The following is a 20,785-nucleotide window of genomic DNA, read 5'->3' as shown; positions in this document are numbered from 1 at the left end:
GCATGGGTTTCACCCCCACAACCCAAAGATGTGCAGGCGAGCTGGATTGGCCACACTAAATTGCCCCTTAATTGAAAAAAATGAATTGGGTACTCTAAATTTTTTTTTTTTTAAATACAGGGAATTGTGAAGATATGAGGCATGAGTTGGCCTTGATAGATTGGGGAGAGTTACTGAAAGGGATGACAGTGGATAGGCAATGGCAAACATTCAAGGATCGCATGGGGGAACTACAGCAATCGTTCATTCCTGTCGGCACAGAAGCAAAATGGGTAAGAGGGGCAATCCATGGCTTACAAAGGAAATTAGAAATAGTATCCGATCCAAGGAAGAAGCATACAGATTGGCCAAGAAAAATAATAGGTCTGACGATTGGGAGCAATTTAGAATTCAGCAAAGAAGGACAAAGGGATTGATTAAAAAGGGGAAAGTAGAGTATGAAAGTAAGCTTGCAGGGAACATAAAGACTGACACTAAGAGTTTCTATATGTGAAGAGAAAGAGATTGGTGAAGAGAAATGTCGGCCCGCGACAGACAGAAACAGGGGAATGCATAATAAGGGACAAAGAAATGGCTGAGCAATTGAATACATACTTTGGTTCTGTCGAGAGGTAGAGAGAAAGCAGGGAATTATAGACCAGTAAGCCTAACATCGGTACTGGGGAAAATTCTTGAATCCATTATCAAGGGCTTTACAGCGGAACATTTAGAAAACAGTGGCAGGATCAGTCAGTCAGCATGGATTTATGAAGGGGAAATCATGCTTCACAAATCTGTTGGAATTCTTTGAAGATGTAACCAGTTCAGTTGAGAAGGGGGAGCCAGTCGATGTATATTTGGACATTCAGAAGGCGTTTGACAAAGTCCCGCCTAAGAGTTTATTGTGCACAATTAAAGTGGATTGAAGGAAGTGTATTGAGGTGGATATAAAACTGGTTGGCAGAGAGGAAACAAAGAATAGGAATTAATTGGTCCTTTTCAAATTGGAAGGCAGTAACTAGTGGGGTGCCACAGGGATTGGTGCTGGGACCCCATCTATTCACAATATATATTAATGATTTGGATGAGGGAACAAAGTGTAACATCTCAAAGTTTGCAGATGATACCAAGTTGGGTGGGAGGGTGAACTGTGACGCAGATGCAGTATAATTTGGATAAGTGTGAGGTTATTCACTTTGGAAGCAAAAACAGGAAGGCAGATTACTACCTGAATGGTTGTAAATTGGGAGAGGGGAGTGTGCAGTGGGACCTGGGTGCCCTTGTGCACCAGTTGCTGAAGGTAAGCATGCAGGTGCAGCAGGCGGTAAAGAAGGCTAATGGTATGTTTTTTTTGTGTTTTTATATATATAGAGTACTCAAATTATTTTTTCCTCCAATTAAGGGGCAATTTAGTGTGGCCAATCCACCGACTCTGCACATCTTTGGGTTGGGAGTGTGAAATCCATGCAGACATGAGGAGAATATGCAAAGTCCACACAGACAGTGACCCAGGGCCGGGATTCGAACCTAGGTCCTCAGCGCTGCAGTCCCAGTGCTAACCACTGCGCCACATGCCGCTCGGCTAATGGTATGTTCTCCTTCATTGCGAGAGGTTGAGTACAGAAGCAGGGATGTGTTGCTGCAATTATACAGGGCCTTGATGAGGCCGTACCTAGAATATTGTGTGCAGTTTTGGTCTCCTTTTCTGAGGAAGGATGTTCTTGCTTTCGAGGGAATGCAGCGAAGGTTAACAAGACTGATTCCAGGGATGGCAGGACTGTCACATGAGGAGAGATTGACTAGGTTAGGATTGTTCTCGCTGGAGTTCAGAAGAATGGGGGGGGGGGATCTCATAGAGACTAATAAGATTCTAACAGGACTAGACGGTGTAGTTGCAGGGAAGATGTTACCAATGATTAGTGTGTCCAGAACCAGGAGTCACAGTCTGAGGTTTCAGGGTAAACCATTTCGGACAGAGATGAGGAGACATTTCTTCACCCAAAGAGTGGTGAGCCTGTGAAATTCATTACCACAGGAAGTAGTTGATTCTAAAACACTGAATATATTCAAGAGGGGGCTAGATATAGCATTTGGGGAGAATGGGATTGAAGGCTTTAGGGAGAAAACAGGATTAGGCTATTGAGTTGGATGATCAGCCATGATAGTGATAAATGGCTGAGCAGGCTCGAAGGGCCAAAAGACCTCCTCCTGCTCCTATCTTCTATGTATCTGTATGTATTATTTTCTATGAGATCCCCCATTCTTCTGAACTCCAGCGAATACAATCCTAACTGATTCAATCTCTCATACGTCAGTCCCACCATCCCAGGAATCAGTCTGGTAAACCTTCGCTGCAATCCCTCGAGAGCAAGAACATCCTTCCTCAGATAAGAAGACCAAAACTGCACACAATATTCTAGGTATGGCCTCGCCAAGGCCCTGTATAATTGCAGCAAAAGATCTCTGCTCCTGTACTCGAATCCGCTCGCAATGAAGGCTAGCATACCGTTTGCCTTCTTTACCGCCAGCTGTAGCTGCCTGCTTACCTTCAGTGACTGGTGTACGAGGACACCCAGGTCTCGTTGCACATTCCCCTTGTAATTTATGAGCTAATAGTCTGCCGCCTTGTTTTTGCTACCAAAGTGGACAACCTCTCATTTCTCCAAATTATACTGCATCTGCCATTCATTTGCCCACTCACCCAACTTGTCCAAATCACACTGAAGGATCTCTGCATCCTCCTCACAGCTCACCCTCCCATGCAACTTGGTGGCATCTGCAAATTTGGAGATATTGCATTTAGTTCCCTCATCTAAATTGTTAATATATAGGGCGGCGCAGTGGTTAGCACTACTGCTTCACGGACTGAGGACCAGGGTCACTGTCCGCGTGGAAAAAAGTTCTCCCCATGTCGGTGTGGGTCTCACCCTCATAACCCAAAGATGTGCAGGGTACGTGACTCGACTATGCTAAATTGCCCCTTAATTGGAAGAAAAGTATTGGCTACTTTACAGGTGGCATGGTAGCATAGTGGTTAGTACTGTTGCTTCACAGCACCAGTTTGATTCCTGGCTTGGATCACTGTCTGTGTGAAGTTTACCCATTCTCCCCTTGTTTGCGTGGGTTTCGCCCTCACAACCTAAAGATGTGCAGGGTAGGTGGATTGGCCATGCTAAATTGCCTCTTAATTGGAAAAAAATAATTGGGTACTCTAAAAATAAATACATAAATAATTTTTGAGAAGTTACAAGACATCATATTCTGCCAAGACTATGTGGGCTCAGCAGTGGCGTAATGGTATTGTTACTGGGCTAGTAATCCAGAGACGCAGGTTAATGCTCTGGGGATCTGGGATGGAATCTGGCTACGACAGATATTGAAATGGAATAAAAGTCTCAAATTAAGTCGAATGATGATGTTGTGGATGGTTGTAAAAACCCATCTGGTTCACTAATGTCCTTTAGGAAATCTGCTCTCCTTACGTGGCCTGGCCTGCACTTGACTCCAGATCCACAGCAATGTTGTGGTTAATTTGTAAGTGCCCTCTGAAATAGCCTCACAAGACACGCAGTTCAAGGGCAATTGGAATGAGCAGTAAATGCTGGCCCAGCCAGTGACCCCCACCTTCCACGAATGAATAATTTTTCAGAAGACTCATTGTTCAATCTGAAGACTAGTAAGAAACTCTCTTTGATTGGATTGGTTTATTGTCATGTATATCGAGATAGTGAAAAGTATTGTTCTGCGTAGTCCAGACAGATCATTCCATACGTGAAAAAACCTAGGACACACGATAAATACACAATGTAAATACAAAGACACCGGGTGAAGCATACGGAGTGTAGTACTACTCAGTAGATAACCAGTGTATGATAGACCAAATGTATTAATTAAATATTACTGTATTAATTAGCTACCAGTCTGTAACATGATAAAATAAGTAGTGATCCTTAATTGAGCTACACTTAATGAAACAATAATGAATCAGTGGTTATAGTAAAGGTCTAAGTTTTATTTGTTGTAAAAATGTAAATGCTTAATTGGTGTGTATATAAAGAATGTGCAATGAGGATAAATGTACCCGCAAGAGAGACCTTTCAGCCTGATTAGCCCCAGCATTTGAAACTGTATGAATAAGAAATTGTACAGAATCAGATAAAAGGATAGTCTGAAACTGTTCAATTGTATTCCTGTCTAAGATAATGAGAGAAGGTGGTGTCAGTAATTGGGAATCCAATTCAATTAAACTGGTGCCTAATTGACCAATGGTTATGTTACAACAGGCCCAACTCTGACATGAGGTAATGGTCACTTTGGGGATAAAAGTAGAGGTTCTGAAGGTCTTCCTTGCTGGCCAAGTACTGCAGACTCGAGGCCAAGGAAATTACTGTCAAAGAAGGAGCCAGGGAGGGTTACGCTTCTACAGACTGATCACCGCCTTGAAGTTGTAAACTTCAATATCTTCAAGTTTTCAGTAAACCTTTTTCTTTTGATAAACATTTTAAATTTACTATCCAGAGAATTCTGCCGTTGCTTTAATTGCTTAAAATCGTGTCTGAAACAGTGAAACAAAGTGAATTTATTGAATGGTAAGTTGGGGGTGGCTGAGATCAATTAAGTTACAGATAATAAAATCAGATAAGATCAATCTTCGATTTAAAAACTTGCATTTCTGTAGCGCCTTTCACAATCATAGGTCGTCACAAAGTGCTTTACAGCCAAGAGTACTTTTGAAGGGTAGTAACTGGTGTAATGTAGGAAAAACAGCAGCAAATTTATACAGAGCAAGATCCCACAAACAGCAATATGACAATGAGCAGATGATCGGATTTTGGTGATGTTGATTGAGGGATAAATATTTGCCAGGACACCGGGGATAACTCCCCAACTCTTCTTCACAATAATGGCTGTGGGAACTTTTACAGGACCTGAGAGGAACTGACAGGGCTTCAGTTGAACATCTTATTTGAAAGAAGGAAACTCTGACAGTGCACCACTCACTGAGTGCTGGGCAAGGAATATTGGATGTGATTTTTTTTGTCCTGAAGTCCCTGGACTGTTACCTCACAGCGCCAGGGATCTGGGTTCAATTCCAGCCTTGAGTGACTGAGGCATTTGCTCACTGTGTCTGCGTGGGTTTCCTCCGGCTGCTCCGGTTTCCTTCCACAGTCCAAAGATGTGCAAGTAGATTGGCCATGCGAAATTGCCCCTAAGCGTCAAAAGTGAGGTGGGGTTATGAGCTTACAGGAATGGGGCAGGGAGTGGGCCTAGGTCTCAGAGGGTTGGGGCAGACTCGATGGGCCAAATGGTATCCTGCACTGTAGGGATTTTATTCTATGATGAAACCCAATGGGTGTGGAGAAAACACTTCAACATTTGTTACTGAGGTGGATTAATTCAGCACAGACAGCAGGGATTATTTGAAGAATAACAATATCGTGAGAAAGGAAATTCAGTGTCAGGTGAGGGGAGCTGGTATTTGTAACTAAAGGTTTGAAAACTAAAATAATCTGGAGTAAGAAAGGAGAAAATGACAGCAAACTAAATAATCCGTAAAGGACATCAGTTAGTCTCTGCTTATCAAAGAGAAATCAACAATTTATCAGTGTATGTGAAACAAAACTGATTTCTGACATATCTCCAGAATCTTATCCCCAATCCCAGTTGTATAGAGATTATTAATATCAGCAATAAACTCCCAAGTGGCAGCATGAAGATGGTTCAGTCCTTAACGTGATTAACAGCAGCAATAACAACTTGTGATGATTTGGCACCTTTAACATTGTCAAACATCCCAAGGTGCTTCACAGGAGTGTAGTCAAATAAACCTCAACACCAAGACTCAACAGGAGATATTCGGGCAGGTGACCAAACACTGGGCCAGAGAGAAGTTTTAAAGGAGAGGAGAGAAAGTTCGAGAGGTGGGGCTGGTTAGGGCGGAATCCAGAGCTCAGCATCCAGGCAGCTGAATGCACATCCGACACTGGAGGAGTACCGGAAATCGGGATGTACAAGAGTCTTGAATTGGAGGAGCAGAAAGATCTGAGTGGGATGTCACGCTGGAGGTGGTTACAGAGAGGGAGGGATTTAAAATAAAATCTGAGAAATGTAAAAATTGATGCATTGTTAGACTGGGCATGATAGATCTGATAGGTAAAAAGGCTATTTTAATGTAAATATTAAGACCCAGTTTTAATACCCATTTTAAAATGAGGATTTCAGCATTCATAACCTCAGGTCATGACAAAACACATCGGCTTTTGCTGACACATGCATAAACTATTTGGAGATAAAAACACCATTTTCACTAAGCAAGATGAAACAGCTATTGTTCTGATGAACATATTTTCAAAGTCAGTTTGACATTAAGAAATAAGCTGTAGCAGTAATCGAGATCAAGGCCAAGTAAGCACCACAGCAACACTGGGCTAAATCGCTGGCTTGGAAAGCAGACCAAGGCAGGCCAGCAGCATGGTTCAATTCCCGTAACAGCCTCCCCGAACAGGCGCCGGAATGTGGAGACTAGGGGCTTTTCACAGTAACTTCATTTGAAGCCTACTTGTGACAATAAGCGATTTTCATTTCATTTCATTTCATATGAAGGCACCATTGTCCAGAATGTGGATAAAGCAAAGTCAGCAGGAAACCAGTCTTGATAAAAGAACAGAATCACATTCCATAGCATACACAAATATTCAAACATGAAACATTCAGAACTTATGTTGCACATTAAGGATTGACAGTTAACCATCGAATCAAATGTATCTGATTCTCACCCAAACCAATTAGGACAACATAGAGGTGTAGACAGATGGCTTCAGACTGATAAAATTCTCTTTAAACATGATGGTCTGTACGGCCATCTTTATTCCTGGAACATCCTATACTTTGATCTAACTACTCGCTATCTCTATTTTCATATTTTCACTTTCCACTCGAACTCTTGAAGTAAATGCAAGCTATTTTGCCGTAAGCAAGAAACCATTTCTGTATTATTGTGAAAGTTAAATTGTGTAAAAGTTACTTCTCTTTAAGTCCTTTTGCTAGCCGGACTTTATTGAGAATAGATTTAAGTTTCTCTCAATTGTAATCAAATTCTTGTTTGCATCCGAGAAGTTTAACTCAAATTTCTACTGAGTTTTGGTGTCGCAAGATTTCACTAAATCCGCATGGTAGATCTCTTCAAAAATCTAAGTGGGATGTCGTGCTGGAGGTGGTTACAGAGAGGGAGGGGCGAGATCAGGGAGGGATTTGGAATAAAATCTGAGAAGTGTAAAAATTGATGCATTGTTAGACGGGGCACCAATGTAGATCAATGAGTACAGGAGTAATCAGTGAATGGGACTGAGTTAGGATAGAGAGGTGCAGGGGTAGTGATAATGTAACTAGTAATCCAGAGGTCAGACAAATATTCTGGGGACATGGGTTCAAATCCAAATATGAATTGGTGGTATTTAAATTCAATAAAATCTGGAACTGAAAGCTAGTCTCAATAATGGGGACCATGAAATTGTTGTTGAAAACCCTGGTCTGGCCTACATGTGACTCCAGACTAGAGCAATATAGTGACTATTAACTGCCCTGAGTTGGTTGTAAACTTCAGTCAGGATGGGCAACAATTGCTGGCCTTGCCACCGACACCCTGTGGAAGAATTAAAGAAAAGGCACCAATGTTCCAGACTGACAGCAGCTGGTATATGAGGGGAAGCTCAGACGGTTCATGAATCGTCAGATCTCGAGGATGTTATGGCCTGAATGAGAGTTTCAGCAGCAACTAGGCTGAAGCAGAAGAGACCGGCGATGTCACAGAGGTGGATGTAGGCTGCCTTGGTGATAGAGCGAATATGGATCAGAAAATCAGTTCAGGGTGAAATCGATGCTGAGGCGATGAACAGTTTGGTTCAGGTGCAGTTAGTGGTCAGAATAACAACAGAATCCACCCAATACAGTCAGATGTGGATTGCTGTCAGCGGGTTCAGTGCCTGAGTGAATCCCTTCCCCCACACAGTGCAGGTGAATGGTTTCTCTCCTGTGTCAGTGAGTTGGTTTTTCATAAGATATTTAACACTTTTATATCTTTTCCCACCACGCGAACAATTAAAAGGTCCCTTGAATGAGTGAACAACTTGATGGGCAGCGAGGCTGGAAACACAAGTAAATCATTTCCCACATTTGGAGCGAATGAACAGCATCTCTCTGGTGTGGGTGTATCCGGAGACAGGATAACTGATTGAATCTTTTCGCAGACACGGAGTCAGTTTCATTTTTTCCTCGCTGTGAATGTGCTGGTGTTTCTGGAAGCTGGACAATTCAGTGAATCCCTTCCCACACACAAGCTAGGTAAACGCTCTCTCCCTGGTGCGGTGGTGTCAATGAGTTCCCAGCTGGGATGGAGAACTGAATTCTTTCCCACAGTCCCACATTTCTCCCTGCTGTGGGCATCCTTGTGTCTCTCCAGGTTGGATGATCAGTTGAAGCCTTGAATTAGATGATACAGGATATACAGCACAGAGACAGGCCATTCAGCCAGCCAGTTTGTACTGGTGTTTAAGTTCTATTTGAGTCTCCTACCATCTTTGCTTCTCCCATATATATATATATGTGTGTGTGTGTGTGTGTCCAGCCTCCCTATACATACGTTGATACTATTCACTTCACCCAGTGCCTGTGGGAGTGAGCTCATTCTCACCATTCTCTGGGTGAAGGAGTTTTTTCTGTATTCCCTATTGGATTTCTTGGTGATGACCGTATGTTGTGGTTTCTAGTTTTGCTCTTCCCTACAAGAGGAACCATTGAAACCAAGAGTAAAGAGATCCAGTCTCTCAATCCTTTCCTGATTTATAAACCCACACACTTTTGGTATGATCCTTGTGAATCTTCTCTGTTCCCATCTCCATTTTATAATGTGGGGACCAGAGAAATGGAAAGCTCAGTTTGCTGAGGAGAGGATCCAGAGAATCCAGCACCTTCTCAGCCCAATGTCTTCATCTGCAGCAAATGTGTCAGATACTGTCTTGCCTCAGAAAGGCTCCTGAACTATCCCAGGCAATGTTTAAAACAGAGCTGAACACTTAAGATGCAAACTATCATCTCACAAGATGGAAGGTTGCCAAAGATATAAGCTGAATAGAACCACACCGTGTACTCTACGTATGGTGTAACCAAGTTCCCAAAGGATCATCATAACTTCCTTCTTTTCACTTGTGCCCCTCTCGCCCTCTGCTTTATTTATTTTCTCTGTTGCTCTGAGACCTCTATTTCTCTCCACCATCTACACTCACAACTTCCAAGTAAGAAGTGACCCCCTCATTCTTTGCACCAAAATGTACTAACGGGTCGGTGCAGACTCGATGGGCCGAATGGCCTCCTTCTGCACTGTATGTTCTATAATCGATGTACTTCACAGTTATCCATTGTACATCATTCGTCAATTATTTGTCTATTTAGCAAGTTTAAAAATGCCGTCTTGTAATTTGTTGCAGTTCTCCTCCGTTCTATCTTCCCAGTTTAGAGATTGTGTATTGGATTCCAAAGTCCACATCGTGAATGGAAATTGTGAACAGTCGTGGTCCCAGCACTGATCCTTGTGGAACATCACTTCCCACCTTCTGTCACTCTGAATAACTCCCCTTTACTCCCACTCTCTACTTTCTGTCTTGAAACCAGCTGACAATCCAGTCTATCATTTGTCCCAACTCCACATTCTCCGACCATGTCCATTATTCTCCCGTAGGGAATCTTATCAATGGCCTTTCGAAAATCCAGATAAATGCCATTGGCTACATTACCATTGTATATGCTCTCTGTTATCACATCAAAACAGTCGATAAGGCTGGTCAGGCAAGATTTTTCCTTTTGAAATCCACACGGACTGTTCATTGATATATATATATTTTTAATATGTTCTTATATTCTCTACTTTAGTCAGGATTGTATTATTTGCTGATGTGAAGCTGACTGGCGTACCATCCCTGGGCATGATCTGTCCCCTTCTTAAATATAGAAATTACATTAATGATCCACCAGTCCTCTGACACTACACCTTTAGTGAATGAATTATGAGCCATACTGCCTGTGCTATCACTTCTCTGCATTCTTTTAAAATATGTGAATTTAGTCCATCCTCTAAGTTATATGAGTTTAGTCAACACATCTTTTCCTGATTTTAAATTAATTTATCTCATAACTTGTCTTATTATTCAATGTTATGTTTACCTGTTCTCTATCCCTGGGAAAAAGCGGGTCAAAAGAATGTTTGAATATTTCAATCATCTCTCCCTCATTAATTGTGGTATTGTGCTGTCTATCCCTTAATGGTCCAATTCACATCACATTCTTTTATTATTTGTATCTATAAAATATTTTATTGTTTTGGCAGATGTGTCTGGATAATTTATATTCTTAATGGAGGGGTCACTGTGAAGAATGTGCAAGTCAGTGAGAATTGTCAGCAAGGATTAATCAGCACTTTCTAACTGGAGATGTCAACAGTGGAACCTTTCAGATACAGAATTGTACATTTTGCACCAAAGAGCAATTTCGGATTGCAGTAAAAGTTAATAATTTTATTGGACTGGAGTATCTGTCATGGGATCATGAAATAAGCGGAAAGTTCACAGATGGTGCTTTTAAAAAGGGAGACTGCGGTCCTCAAAATCAGTGACTTCTCCAGAGTATTAAACTCCAGCCAGCTGTTCTTTTTTAAAAAATGTTTTTTTTAAAGAATCGGGTACTGTAAATGTATTTTTAAAAAAAATTTAGAGTACCCAATTCATTTTTTCCAATTAAGGGGCAATTTAGCATGGTCAATCCACCTCCCCTGCACATCTTTGTGTTGTGTGGGTGAAACCCACGCAAACATGAGGAGAATGTGCAAACTCCACACGGACAGTGACCCAGAGCCGGGATCGATCCTGGGACCTCAGTGCCGTGAGGCAGCAGTGCTAACCACTGCGCCACTGCCCTCAGCCTGTTATTCTTAATATCAGCAGAAAAAATATATATATATTCAGATGATCGATTCTTGACATAATTAACAGCAGCAGTTACAGCAGAATTCAACAACTGCTGTCGCTTGTAAACTTGCTGATGTGACAGTGGGTGTTGTGACTGAGTGAATCCCTTCCCACTCACAGAGCAGGTTCCCCAGTATGAACTCTCTGGTGTGTCAGCAGGTGAGAGCATTGAGTGAATCCCTTCCCACACTGGGAGCAGGTGAATGGTCTCTCCCCAGTGTGACTGCGTTGGTGTGCAGTGAGGGCGGAAGAATGTCTAAACCTCTTTTCACAGGCAATGCAGCTGAATGGTTTCTCCTCGGTGTGAGTTCGCCGGTGTGACCAAAGGCCAGATGAATGAGTGAATCCCTTCCCACACACAGAACAAATGAACGGTTTCTCCCCAGTGTGAGTGCGTTGGTGTGCAGTGAGGTCAGAGGACTGTCTGAACCTCTTTCCACAGTAAGTGCAGCTGAACGGCCTCTGATCAGTGTGAATTCTTTGGTGTAACATGAGGCTGGCTGACTGAGTGAATCCCTTCCCACACACAAGGCAGTTGAATGGCCTCTCCCCAGTGTGAACCCGTTGGTGTGCAGTGAGATTGGATAACTGCCCAAAACTCTTTCCACAGTCAGTACAGCTGAAGGGCTTTTCTTCGGTGTGATTTCGCTGATGTCTCAGCAGGTTGGTTGACTTAGTAAATCCCTTCCCACACACACAACAGGTGAACGGCTTCTCCCCAGTGTGGCTGCGTCGATGGATTTCCAACAGGCATGGGAAATTAAATCCTTTGCCACAGTCCTCACATTTCCATGGTTTCTCCATGGTCCCTGCCCCAGTGTGACTGCGTCGATGGTATTCCAGCAGGGATGGATAATTGAATCCTTTCCCACATTTCCATATTGTCTCCCCAGTGTGACTGCGTCGATGGTTTTCCAACAGGGATGGATAATTGAATCCTTTCCCACATTCCTCACATTTCCATGGTCTCTCTCCCGTGTGACTGCGTCGGTGAAGTTCCAGCAAGGATGGATAATTGAATCCCTTCCCACAGTCCTCACATTTGCATGGTTTCTCCATTATGCCAGCCCCAGTGTGACTGCGTCGATGGATTTCTTGTCGGGATGGATAATTAAATTCTTTCCCACAGTCCTCACATTTCCACGGTTTCTCCATGGCGCAAGCTGCAAACACGGGAGCTGCAGGTTGTTATTGGGGGTTTGGGGCCTACACGGGCCATTAATAAACCTTCTTCCCACCCACGTAATCGCCGGATCCCCTCCCGCCGCTCTGCGGGCTCTTACCGGCTGCCGAGCGACAAACAGACGTCCTTGTGATTCTCCAGGTTGGATGATCAGTTGAAGCCTCGTTCACACACACAACACATGTATGGTTTCTCCCCGCTGTCAGGCTTTGCAACCAGAGAAACCTCTTTCCAGTCAGTATACTGGACTCTATCACTCCGGAGTGAGTGCTTCCAGATCCTGTTATAAAAGAATAGAATGAGACAAAGTCACTGCACAGAAGCAGGCAGTCACACAGAAGTTAGAAATCCTTTTATTTCTGAGACAAATTAGGATTTCACAAAAGTCAGCACTGTCAGTACAGACAGAAATTCAGAACGGACAATTCTAGTTTGTATGGAACATTTCTCCCTCAGTTGTTGCACAAAAACTGTAAATCACCATCCTGCACATTTTTGCTCCTTCCTAGGCGAAAATCAGAGTTTTACAGCACAAAAAGAGGCCCAGCCATCAGATACCCATCTATTCTAATCCCATTTTACTGAACTTGGTCAAAAGCCTTGCATGCTATTCCATTTCAAGCGCTCATCTAAATGATTCTTAAATGTTGTGAACGTTCCTGCCTCTACCACCCTTTCAGGTAGTGACTTCCAGATTCCCACCAGCCTCTGGGTGAAAAAGCTTTCCCTCAAATCCCCTACCCTAAATCTATGTCCCCTGGCTATTGATCTCTCTACTAAAGGGACAAGTACCTCCCTATCTATGTCCGTCATAATATTGTACACCTCGATTATGTGCCTCTCAGCTTTCCCTGCTCTGGGGAAAATAACCCCAGTTTAGCCAGCCTCTCTTCATAACTGAAACAGTTTAGTTCAGGCAACATCCTGGTGAATCTCCTCCACACTCTCTGGGGTGCAATAATACCCTTCCTATAGTGTGGCGACCACAATTGCACACAGTGATCCAGCTGACAAGTGTTTTATACAGCTCCAACAGATCATCCCTGCTCTTATATTCTATGCTTCGGCTAATAAAGACAAATGTCCTATCTGCCTTCTGAAGCAGCTGATGTCCCTGTGCTGCTGCCTCAGGGACTGTGGACAAGCTCCCTCTGACCCTCCACTTCCCAGCGTCCTGCCCTTCATTGTGAGGTCACCATGATACCCGCGCCTGCGCTCTGCTCCCCGCTGGAAAAAGATGGCGGCCGTTAACTTGGGCCTGTTCCTCTGTTCCTGGGGAAAGCACCGACGCTGCAAACACGAGATCTGCAGGTTGTTCTTGGGGTTTAGGGCCTACACGGGCCATTAATAAACCTTCTTCCCACCCACGTAATCGCCGGATCCCCTCCCGCCGCTCTACGGGCTCTTACCGGCTGCCGAGCGACAAACAGACGTCACTCCATCACCATCACTCAACCTGCGCATGCTCGGAATACTGGAGGAACTGCGCATGCGTTCCGATTTCCAGCTAAGGACAGAGGGTATTCCCCACCGCGGGGAAGGCTGGGTAACGTCTCCGCCATTACGGTCCGTCCCCCCCCCCCCCCCCCCCCGTCCGTTTGCATTCGCTGTTGCTGAGGTTGTGCAGCGCATGCTCCGGGAAGCGGGCTCTGGGGGCTGAGCTTTCCTGCGCATGTGCGTTGAAGATGAGCTGGATTCACTCATTCATCCCATCCATATGGAAAACACCATGTGTCATTGAAAAATAAAATGTTGTAAAGTAGTGAACATTATCTAGTCCCACTCCTTACCTATCAAGCGCAAAATTAATTTATTAAATATCATGATTTTAAATGACATTGTTTCAAAATATAATCATGGTAATCTGATTCATTTCCCAATTTCGATTCATGGCCTCATTTTGTTTCTTCCTTCAACCTTCAACTTTATCAGTACGAAGTCTTACAACACCAGGTTAAAGTCCAACAGGTTTGTTTCGATGTCACTAGCTTTCGGAGCGCTGCTCCTTCCTCAGGTGAATGAAGAGGTCTGATCCAGAAACACATATATAGACAAATTCAGAGATGCCAAACAATGCTAGGAATGCGAGCATTAGCAGGTGATTAAATCTTTACAGATCCAGAGATGGGGTAACCCCAGGTTAAAGAGGTGTGAATTGTATCAAGCCAGGACAGTTGGTAGGATTTCGCAGGCCAGATGGTGGGGGATGAATGTAATGTGACATGAATCCCAGGTCCCGGTTGAGGCCGCACTCATGTGTGCGGAACTTGGCTATAAGTTTCTGCTCGGCGATTCTGCGTTGTCGCGGGTCCTGAAGGCCGCCTTGGAGAACGCTTACCCGGAGATCAGAGGCTGAATGCCCTTGACTGTCAACTTTATCAGACAGTGTAATGTTGGCGTATGGGAGGGGCCGCACGGTGGCACAGTGGTTAGCACTGGGACTGCAACGTTGAGCACCCGGGTTCGAATCCCGGCCCTGCGCCACTCTTCGTGTGGAATTTGCACATTCTCCCCGTGCCTGTGTGGGTTTCATCCCCACAACCCAAAGATGTGCAGGGTAGGTGAATTGAACACGCTAAATTGCCCCTTAATTGGAAAAATACTAATTGGGTATTCTAAATTTATTTTTTTTAATGTTGGAGTGTGGTGATTGAGTTCTGTATAAAAGCAAATTATTGTGGCTGCTGGTTCGAATCCCGCTTGGGTCATTGTCTGTGCAGAGTCTGCACGTTCTCCCCGTGTCTGCGTGGGTTTACTCCAGGTGCTCCGGTTTCCTCCCACAGTCCAAAGATGTGCAGGTTAGGTGGATTGGCATCTGTTGAAGCATTGTGAAACCCTGGTTATCAATCTACCTTTCAAACTTAAACCTGCTGTTTATTTTCAGTCTGGAACAAATCATTTTCCACCAATCTCTGATTTGACAGCATGTCTCTGGCATTTACTGTTCTTCCTAGCTCTGAGCACAGATGTAAAGGAGTCTTCAGTTCCATGTCTAGGGGCCAGCAGCGCAGGTTCAATTCCCGTACCAGTCTCCCCGAACAGGTGGTGGAATGTGGGGACGAGGGGCTTTTCACAGTAACTTCATTGAAGCCTACTTGTGACAATAAGCGATTATTATTATTAGGAACTCTGAGGCCTGGAAGAGAGAGAAACTGGGACACATTTCTTATACATTAACCCACAGAGTCAGTGAAGGGAGATGAGAAAGACCAAAGTGCCTGTTTGACTCCATCAGTGTGTCCCTGAAGGACTGTCGAGGCTGAAGCTCTGTTCCTGCCGTATGATCCTCCCCCAGATTGTCCTTTCTGAGCTCCAGGCAGTTTATGTTAAACAATCACCGCAAGCAGCGGTTAGCACTGCTGTCTCACGGCGCCGAGGTCCCAGGTGCGATCCCGGCTCTGGGTCACTGTCCGTGTGGAGTTTGCACATTCTCCTCATGTTTGCGTGGGTTTCACCCCCACAACACAAAGTTGTGCAGGGTTGGTGAATTGGCCATGCTAAATTGCCCCTTAATTGAAAAAAACGAATTGGGTACTCAAAATTTATAAAAAATAAAACAAACCCTTGACCCTGCCATCCATACAAATTACTGCCCCGTCTTCAACCTCCCTCTCCTCTCCAAACTCTTTGAACATGTTGTCACCTCCCAAATCTTTGGCCATCTTGCCCAGAATTCCCATGTTTGGATCCTTCAATCAGGTCTCTGCCCAGTCACAGTAGTGAAATAGAAGAGACAAACCGTATCGTACCAGGAGAGAAAGATAGACACTCCGGGAGCTTGAATCCAACACGGATATGTTCATATGACCAGAAGACAAGGATAGCAGCACAGTCATTAGCGAGAGACAACATGGTAGCATAGTGGATAGCACAATTGCTTCACAGCTCCAGGGTCCCAGGTTCAATTCCGGCTTGGGTCACTGTCTGTGCGGAGTCTGCACATCCTCCCCATGTGTGCGTGGGTTTCCTCCGGGTGCTCCGGTTTCCTCCCACAGTCCAAAGATGTGCAGGTTAGGTGGATTGGCCATGATAAATTGCCCTTAGTGTCCAAAATTGCCCTTAGTGTTGGGTGGCGTTACTGGGTTATGGGGATAGGGTGGAGGTGCAGCCTTGGGTAGGGTGCTCTTTCCAAGAGCCGGTGCAGACTCGATGGGCTGAATGGCCTTCTGCACTGTAAATTCTATGATATGATAACAATACCTACTGGAGACAGACAGCAACTAAACAACACGAATCACAACACCAAGCTACCTAGATCCATATACCTGAGACAGTAAGGAGAATTGGAGATGGACTGGAAGAACGCAAAAGACTCCAGACACATTAACCAAAAACAACAGGTAGAACCAAGGAAGTTCTACCTGCTCCCTGAAATACCCAAACATCCAAACACATGGACAGTACCAAGAAATAACACCAGACAGGCCCACCGGGTCAGACTGTGGGAGAGAAAATACAACAATTTACAGTGCAGAAGGAGGCCATTTGGCCCATCGAGCCTGCACCGGCCCTCAGAAAGAGCACCCCACTTAAGCCCATGTCTCCACCCTATCCCCGTAACCCAGTCACCTCACCTAACCTTTGTTTGGACACTTAGAATAGTCAATCCACCTAACCTGCCCATCTTTGGATGGTGGGAGAAAACTAGTGCACCCGGAGGGAACCCACACAGTCACGGGGGACAATGTGCAAACTTCACACAGTCACCCAAGGCCGGAATAGCTGAAACATCAACACAATGCTCCTGGTAGTTGATGGCTCAATAAATATAATTAGTGGATTAGAAATGTCTGTAATATAGAGTAAAACAGAAAATCCTAGATTAATTCAACTGGTCTGGCAGCATCATTGAATCCCTATACTGCAGAAGGAGGCCATTCGACCCATTGTGTTTGCACCAATCCTACAAAGGAGCACCCCACCCAGGTGCACTTCCCTTGCCCTCTCCCCATAACCCCACTTCACCTTTGGACACTAAGGGGCAATTTAGCATAGCCAATCCACCAAACCGGCACATCTTTGGACAGTGGGAGAAAACTGGAGCACCCGGGGCGAACTCACACAGACACGGGGAGAATGTGCAAACTCCACAGTCACCCAAGGCCGGAATTGACCTGGGTTTCTGGCGCTGTGATGCAGCGGTGCTAACCACTGTGCCACCTTGCCACATCTGTGACGAGAGAAACAGAGTTAAACTTTGTTGTTCCTTGTTGCAACAGTTCTGTAGAAGGGTCAATGAATTAAACGCTTTGAAAAGAAGTGGAAATAAAGTATTTCACTCAGGTTTGACACAGGAAGACGTTTCAGTCTGTGTGAAGCTCAATCTTCATTCACACAAAGCCAGTAGCCTGATTGCCTGGAGGACCAGAGTTCATCCGGTCCTCCAAATCTTCCCAATGGTCAACATCTCAAAGGCAGGAAATGAGGTTTGGTACCCGCGTCCACGTGGACATTGGGAAGAACTCCAAATAATGCAGAGTCTCAGCCAATGAGGGAGATCCGTGATCAGCCCCGCCCCTCATTGACTCCGATTGCTTGGAGGACCAGCAGCTTCCGCTTGGTCCTCCAGCCCTGCCCCCTCTTCCTATTGGTCTGCACCTGCCGTCAATCACTCCCCGGGCATTGTGCTGTGGAGCATGCGCAGTGCGGCTCGTACCCAGGGACAGACGTTTGTTTGTTTCATCCTCAGGCGGGAAGGAGGCGGATAAGCGGAGGCAGCGTTAGGGGCAGTGGGTGGGTGGTTGGATGGATGGGGAGGCTTCACAAACACCCAGTGCAGGCGTCAAAGCTGAAACAAAAAAATACCGCTCCCGTGTTTGCACCCAGCGGGAAGGTTTTCCTGCAGAGCCTTTCCCCAGTTAACCACCACCATTCTCATAGGGGGCAGTGTGCAGCAGGGCGCATGCGCGGTGAGCTCTGTCCACTCAGCAGGACTGACAGTGATGGATTCTGGAAACTCCTTTTACAGGGCGTTACAAGTGGAGGATTTAAACACAGCAAAGTGAAATCAAACAAGACATTGAGACCTGAGAGAGTCACTTTATTTTTTTTAAAATGTATTTTATTCAAAATTTTTGGCCAACCATGACAGTACAATGTGTATCCTTTACACAGTAATATAATATAAATAACAATGGCCAGTTTTAAGCAATAAATAAATAATATATAAACAACATCAAAATTAAAAAACAAAACTAAATGGCAACTGCCTTGTCCCAAATAAATACTCTCCAAAAATACAATTCAGCAATCCAATATACAATTACCTATAACAACAACCTATACATATTATACATGAACACTAACATCCCTGAGAGTCCTTCTGGTTCCTCCCCCCGCCCCCCCCCCCGCTCCCCCCCCTCCCCTACCCCCCCCTCCCCTCCCCTCCCCTCCCCCCTCCTGTACCCCCCCTCTCCTCCCCTACCCCCCCCTCTCCTCCCCTACCCCCCCTCCCCTACCCCCCCCCCCCCCCGGGTTGCTGCTGCTGTCTTCTTCTTTTCCATTCCCTCTATCTTTCTGTGAGGTATTCGATGAACAGTTGCCACCGCCTGGTGAACCCTTGAGCCGATCCCTTTAGGACGAACATAATCCGTTCCAACTTTATAAACCCTGCCACGTCATTTATCCAGGTCTCCACACCCGGGGGCTTGGCTTCCTTCCACATCAACAGTATCCTGCGCCGGGCTACTAGGGATGCAAAGGCCAAAACATCAGCCTCTTTCGCTTCCTGCACTCCCAGCTTGGTTCGACCTGGACCCCCACCACCTTCGAAAGCACCTTTGTCACCCCCACCCAAAACCCCTGTAGTGCCGGACATGACCAGAACATGTGGGTGTGATTTGCTGGGCTTCTCGAGCATCTCGCACACCTATCCTCTACTCCAAAAAATTTACTGAGCCGTGCTCCAGTCATATGCGCCCTGTGTAACACCTTAAATTGTATCAGGCTTAGCCTGGCACACGAGGACGATGAGTTTACCCTACTTAGGGCATCAGCCCACAGCCCCTCCTCAATCTTCTCCCCCAGCTCCTCTTCCCATTTCCCTTTCAGCTCATCTACCATAATCTCCCCCTCGTCCCTCATTTCCCTATATATATCTGATACCTTACCGTCCCCCACCCATGTCTTTGAGATCACTCTGTCCTGCACCTCCTGCGTCGGGAGCTGCGGGAACCCCCTCACCTGTTGCCTAGCAAAAGCCCTGAGTTGCATATACCGGAATGCATTCCCTTGGGGCAACCCATATTTTTCGGTCAGCGCTCCCAGACTTGCAAACGTCCCATCTACAAACAGATCTCTCAATTGTGTTACTCCTGCTCTTTGCCATGTTCCAAATCCCCCATCCATTCTCCCTGGAGCAAACCTATGGTTATTTCTTATCGGGGACCACCCCGAGGCTCCCGTCTTACCCCTATGCCGTCTCCACTGCCCCCAGATTTTCAGAGTAGCCACCACCACCGGGCTTGTGGTGTATTTCTTCGGTGAGAACGGCAACGGCGCCGTCACCATAGCTTGTAGGCTAGTCCCCCTGCAGGACGCACTCTCCAATCTCTTCCACGCCGCTCCCTCCTCTTCTCCCATCCACTTGCATAGAATTGAGATATTGGCGGTCCAGTAGTACTCACTTAGGCTCGGTAGTGCCAGTCCCCCCCTATCCCTACTACGCTGCAAAAATCCCCTCCTCACTCTCGGGGTCTTCCCGGCCCACACAAAACTCATGATATTCTTCTCAATCCTTTTGAAAAAAGCCTTCGTGATCACCACCGGGAGGCACTGAAACACAAAAAGGAATCTCGGGAGGACCACCGTTTTAACAGCCTGCACCCTCTCTGCCAGTGACAGGGATACCATGTCCCATCTCTTGAAGTCCTCCTCCATCTGTTCCACCAACCGCGTTAAATTTAACCTGTGCAATGTACCCTAATTCATGGCTATCTGGATCCCCAAGTAGCGAAAGTCCCTTGTTACCTTCCTCAGCGGTAAGTCCTCTATTTCTCTGCCCTGCCCCCCTGGATGCACCACAAACAACTCACTTTTCCCCATGTTCAGTTTATATCCTGAAAATTCTCCAAACTCCCCAAGTATCTGCATTATCTCTGGCATCCCCTCCGCCGGGTCCGCCACATACAACAATAAATCGTCCGCATACAGAGATACCCGGTGTTCTTCTCCTCCCCTGCGTACTCCCCTCCACTTCCTGGAACCCCTCAATGCTATTGCCAGGGGCTCAATCGCCAGTGCAAACAATAATGGGGACAGAGGACATCCCTGCCTCATCCCTCTATGGAGCCGAAAATATGCAGACCCCCGTCCATTCGTGACCACGCTCGCCATCGGGGCCCTATACAGCAGCTGTACCCATCTAATATACTCATCTCCAAAGCCAAATCTCCTCAACACCTCCCACAAATAATCCCACTCCACTCTATCAAATGCTTTCTCGGCATCCATCGCCACCACTATCTCCGCTTCCCCCTCTGGTGGGGGCATCATCATTACCCCTAGCAGCCTCCGTATATTCGTATTCAGCTGTCTCCCCTTCACAAACCCAGTTTGGTCCTCATGGACCACCCCCGGGACACAATCCTCTATCCTCATTGCCATTACC

General features: G+C 45.6%; 2 protein-coding genes across 2 annotated transcripts in view; one reads left to right on the top strand and one right to left on the bottom strand.

The window, feature by feature from the left end:
- LOC140421604 (uncharacterized) overlaps positions 1 to 20,785 on the top strand; it is a 68,409-nt gene that overhangs the window by 6,740 nt on the left and 40,884 nt on the right. The window lies entirely within an intron of this gene.
- LOC140421595 (uncharacterized) lies at positions 10,524 to 13,624 on the bottom strand. The gene is made up of 2 exons (XM_072506383.1): positions 13,587 to 13,624; positions 10,524 to 12,457 (listed from the first exon to the last, which is right to left on the bottom strand). The coding sequence occupies exon 2, from the start codon at positions 12,147 to 12,149 to the stop codon at positions 11,109 to 11,111; it is 1,041 nt and encodes a 346-aa protein (XP_072362484.1). The 5' UTR covers positions 12,150 to 12,457; positions 13,587 to 13,624; the 3' UTR covers positions 10,524 to 11,108.

The sequence above is a fragment of the Scyliorhinus torazame genome, chromosome 5 (assembly GCF_047496885.1).
Source record: "Scyliorhinus torazame isolate Kashiwa2021f chromosome 5, sScyTor2.1, whole genome shotgun sequence".
Lineage (NCBI taxonomy): Eukaryota > Metazoa > Chordata > Chondrichthyes > Carcharhiniformes > Scyliorhinidae > Scyliorhinus > Scyliorhinus torazame.
The sequence above is the reverse complement of the archived record's forward strand: the minus strand, read 5'-3'. Positions and strand labels throughout refer to the sequence as shown.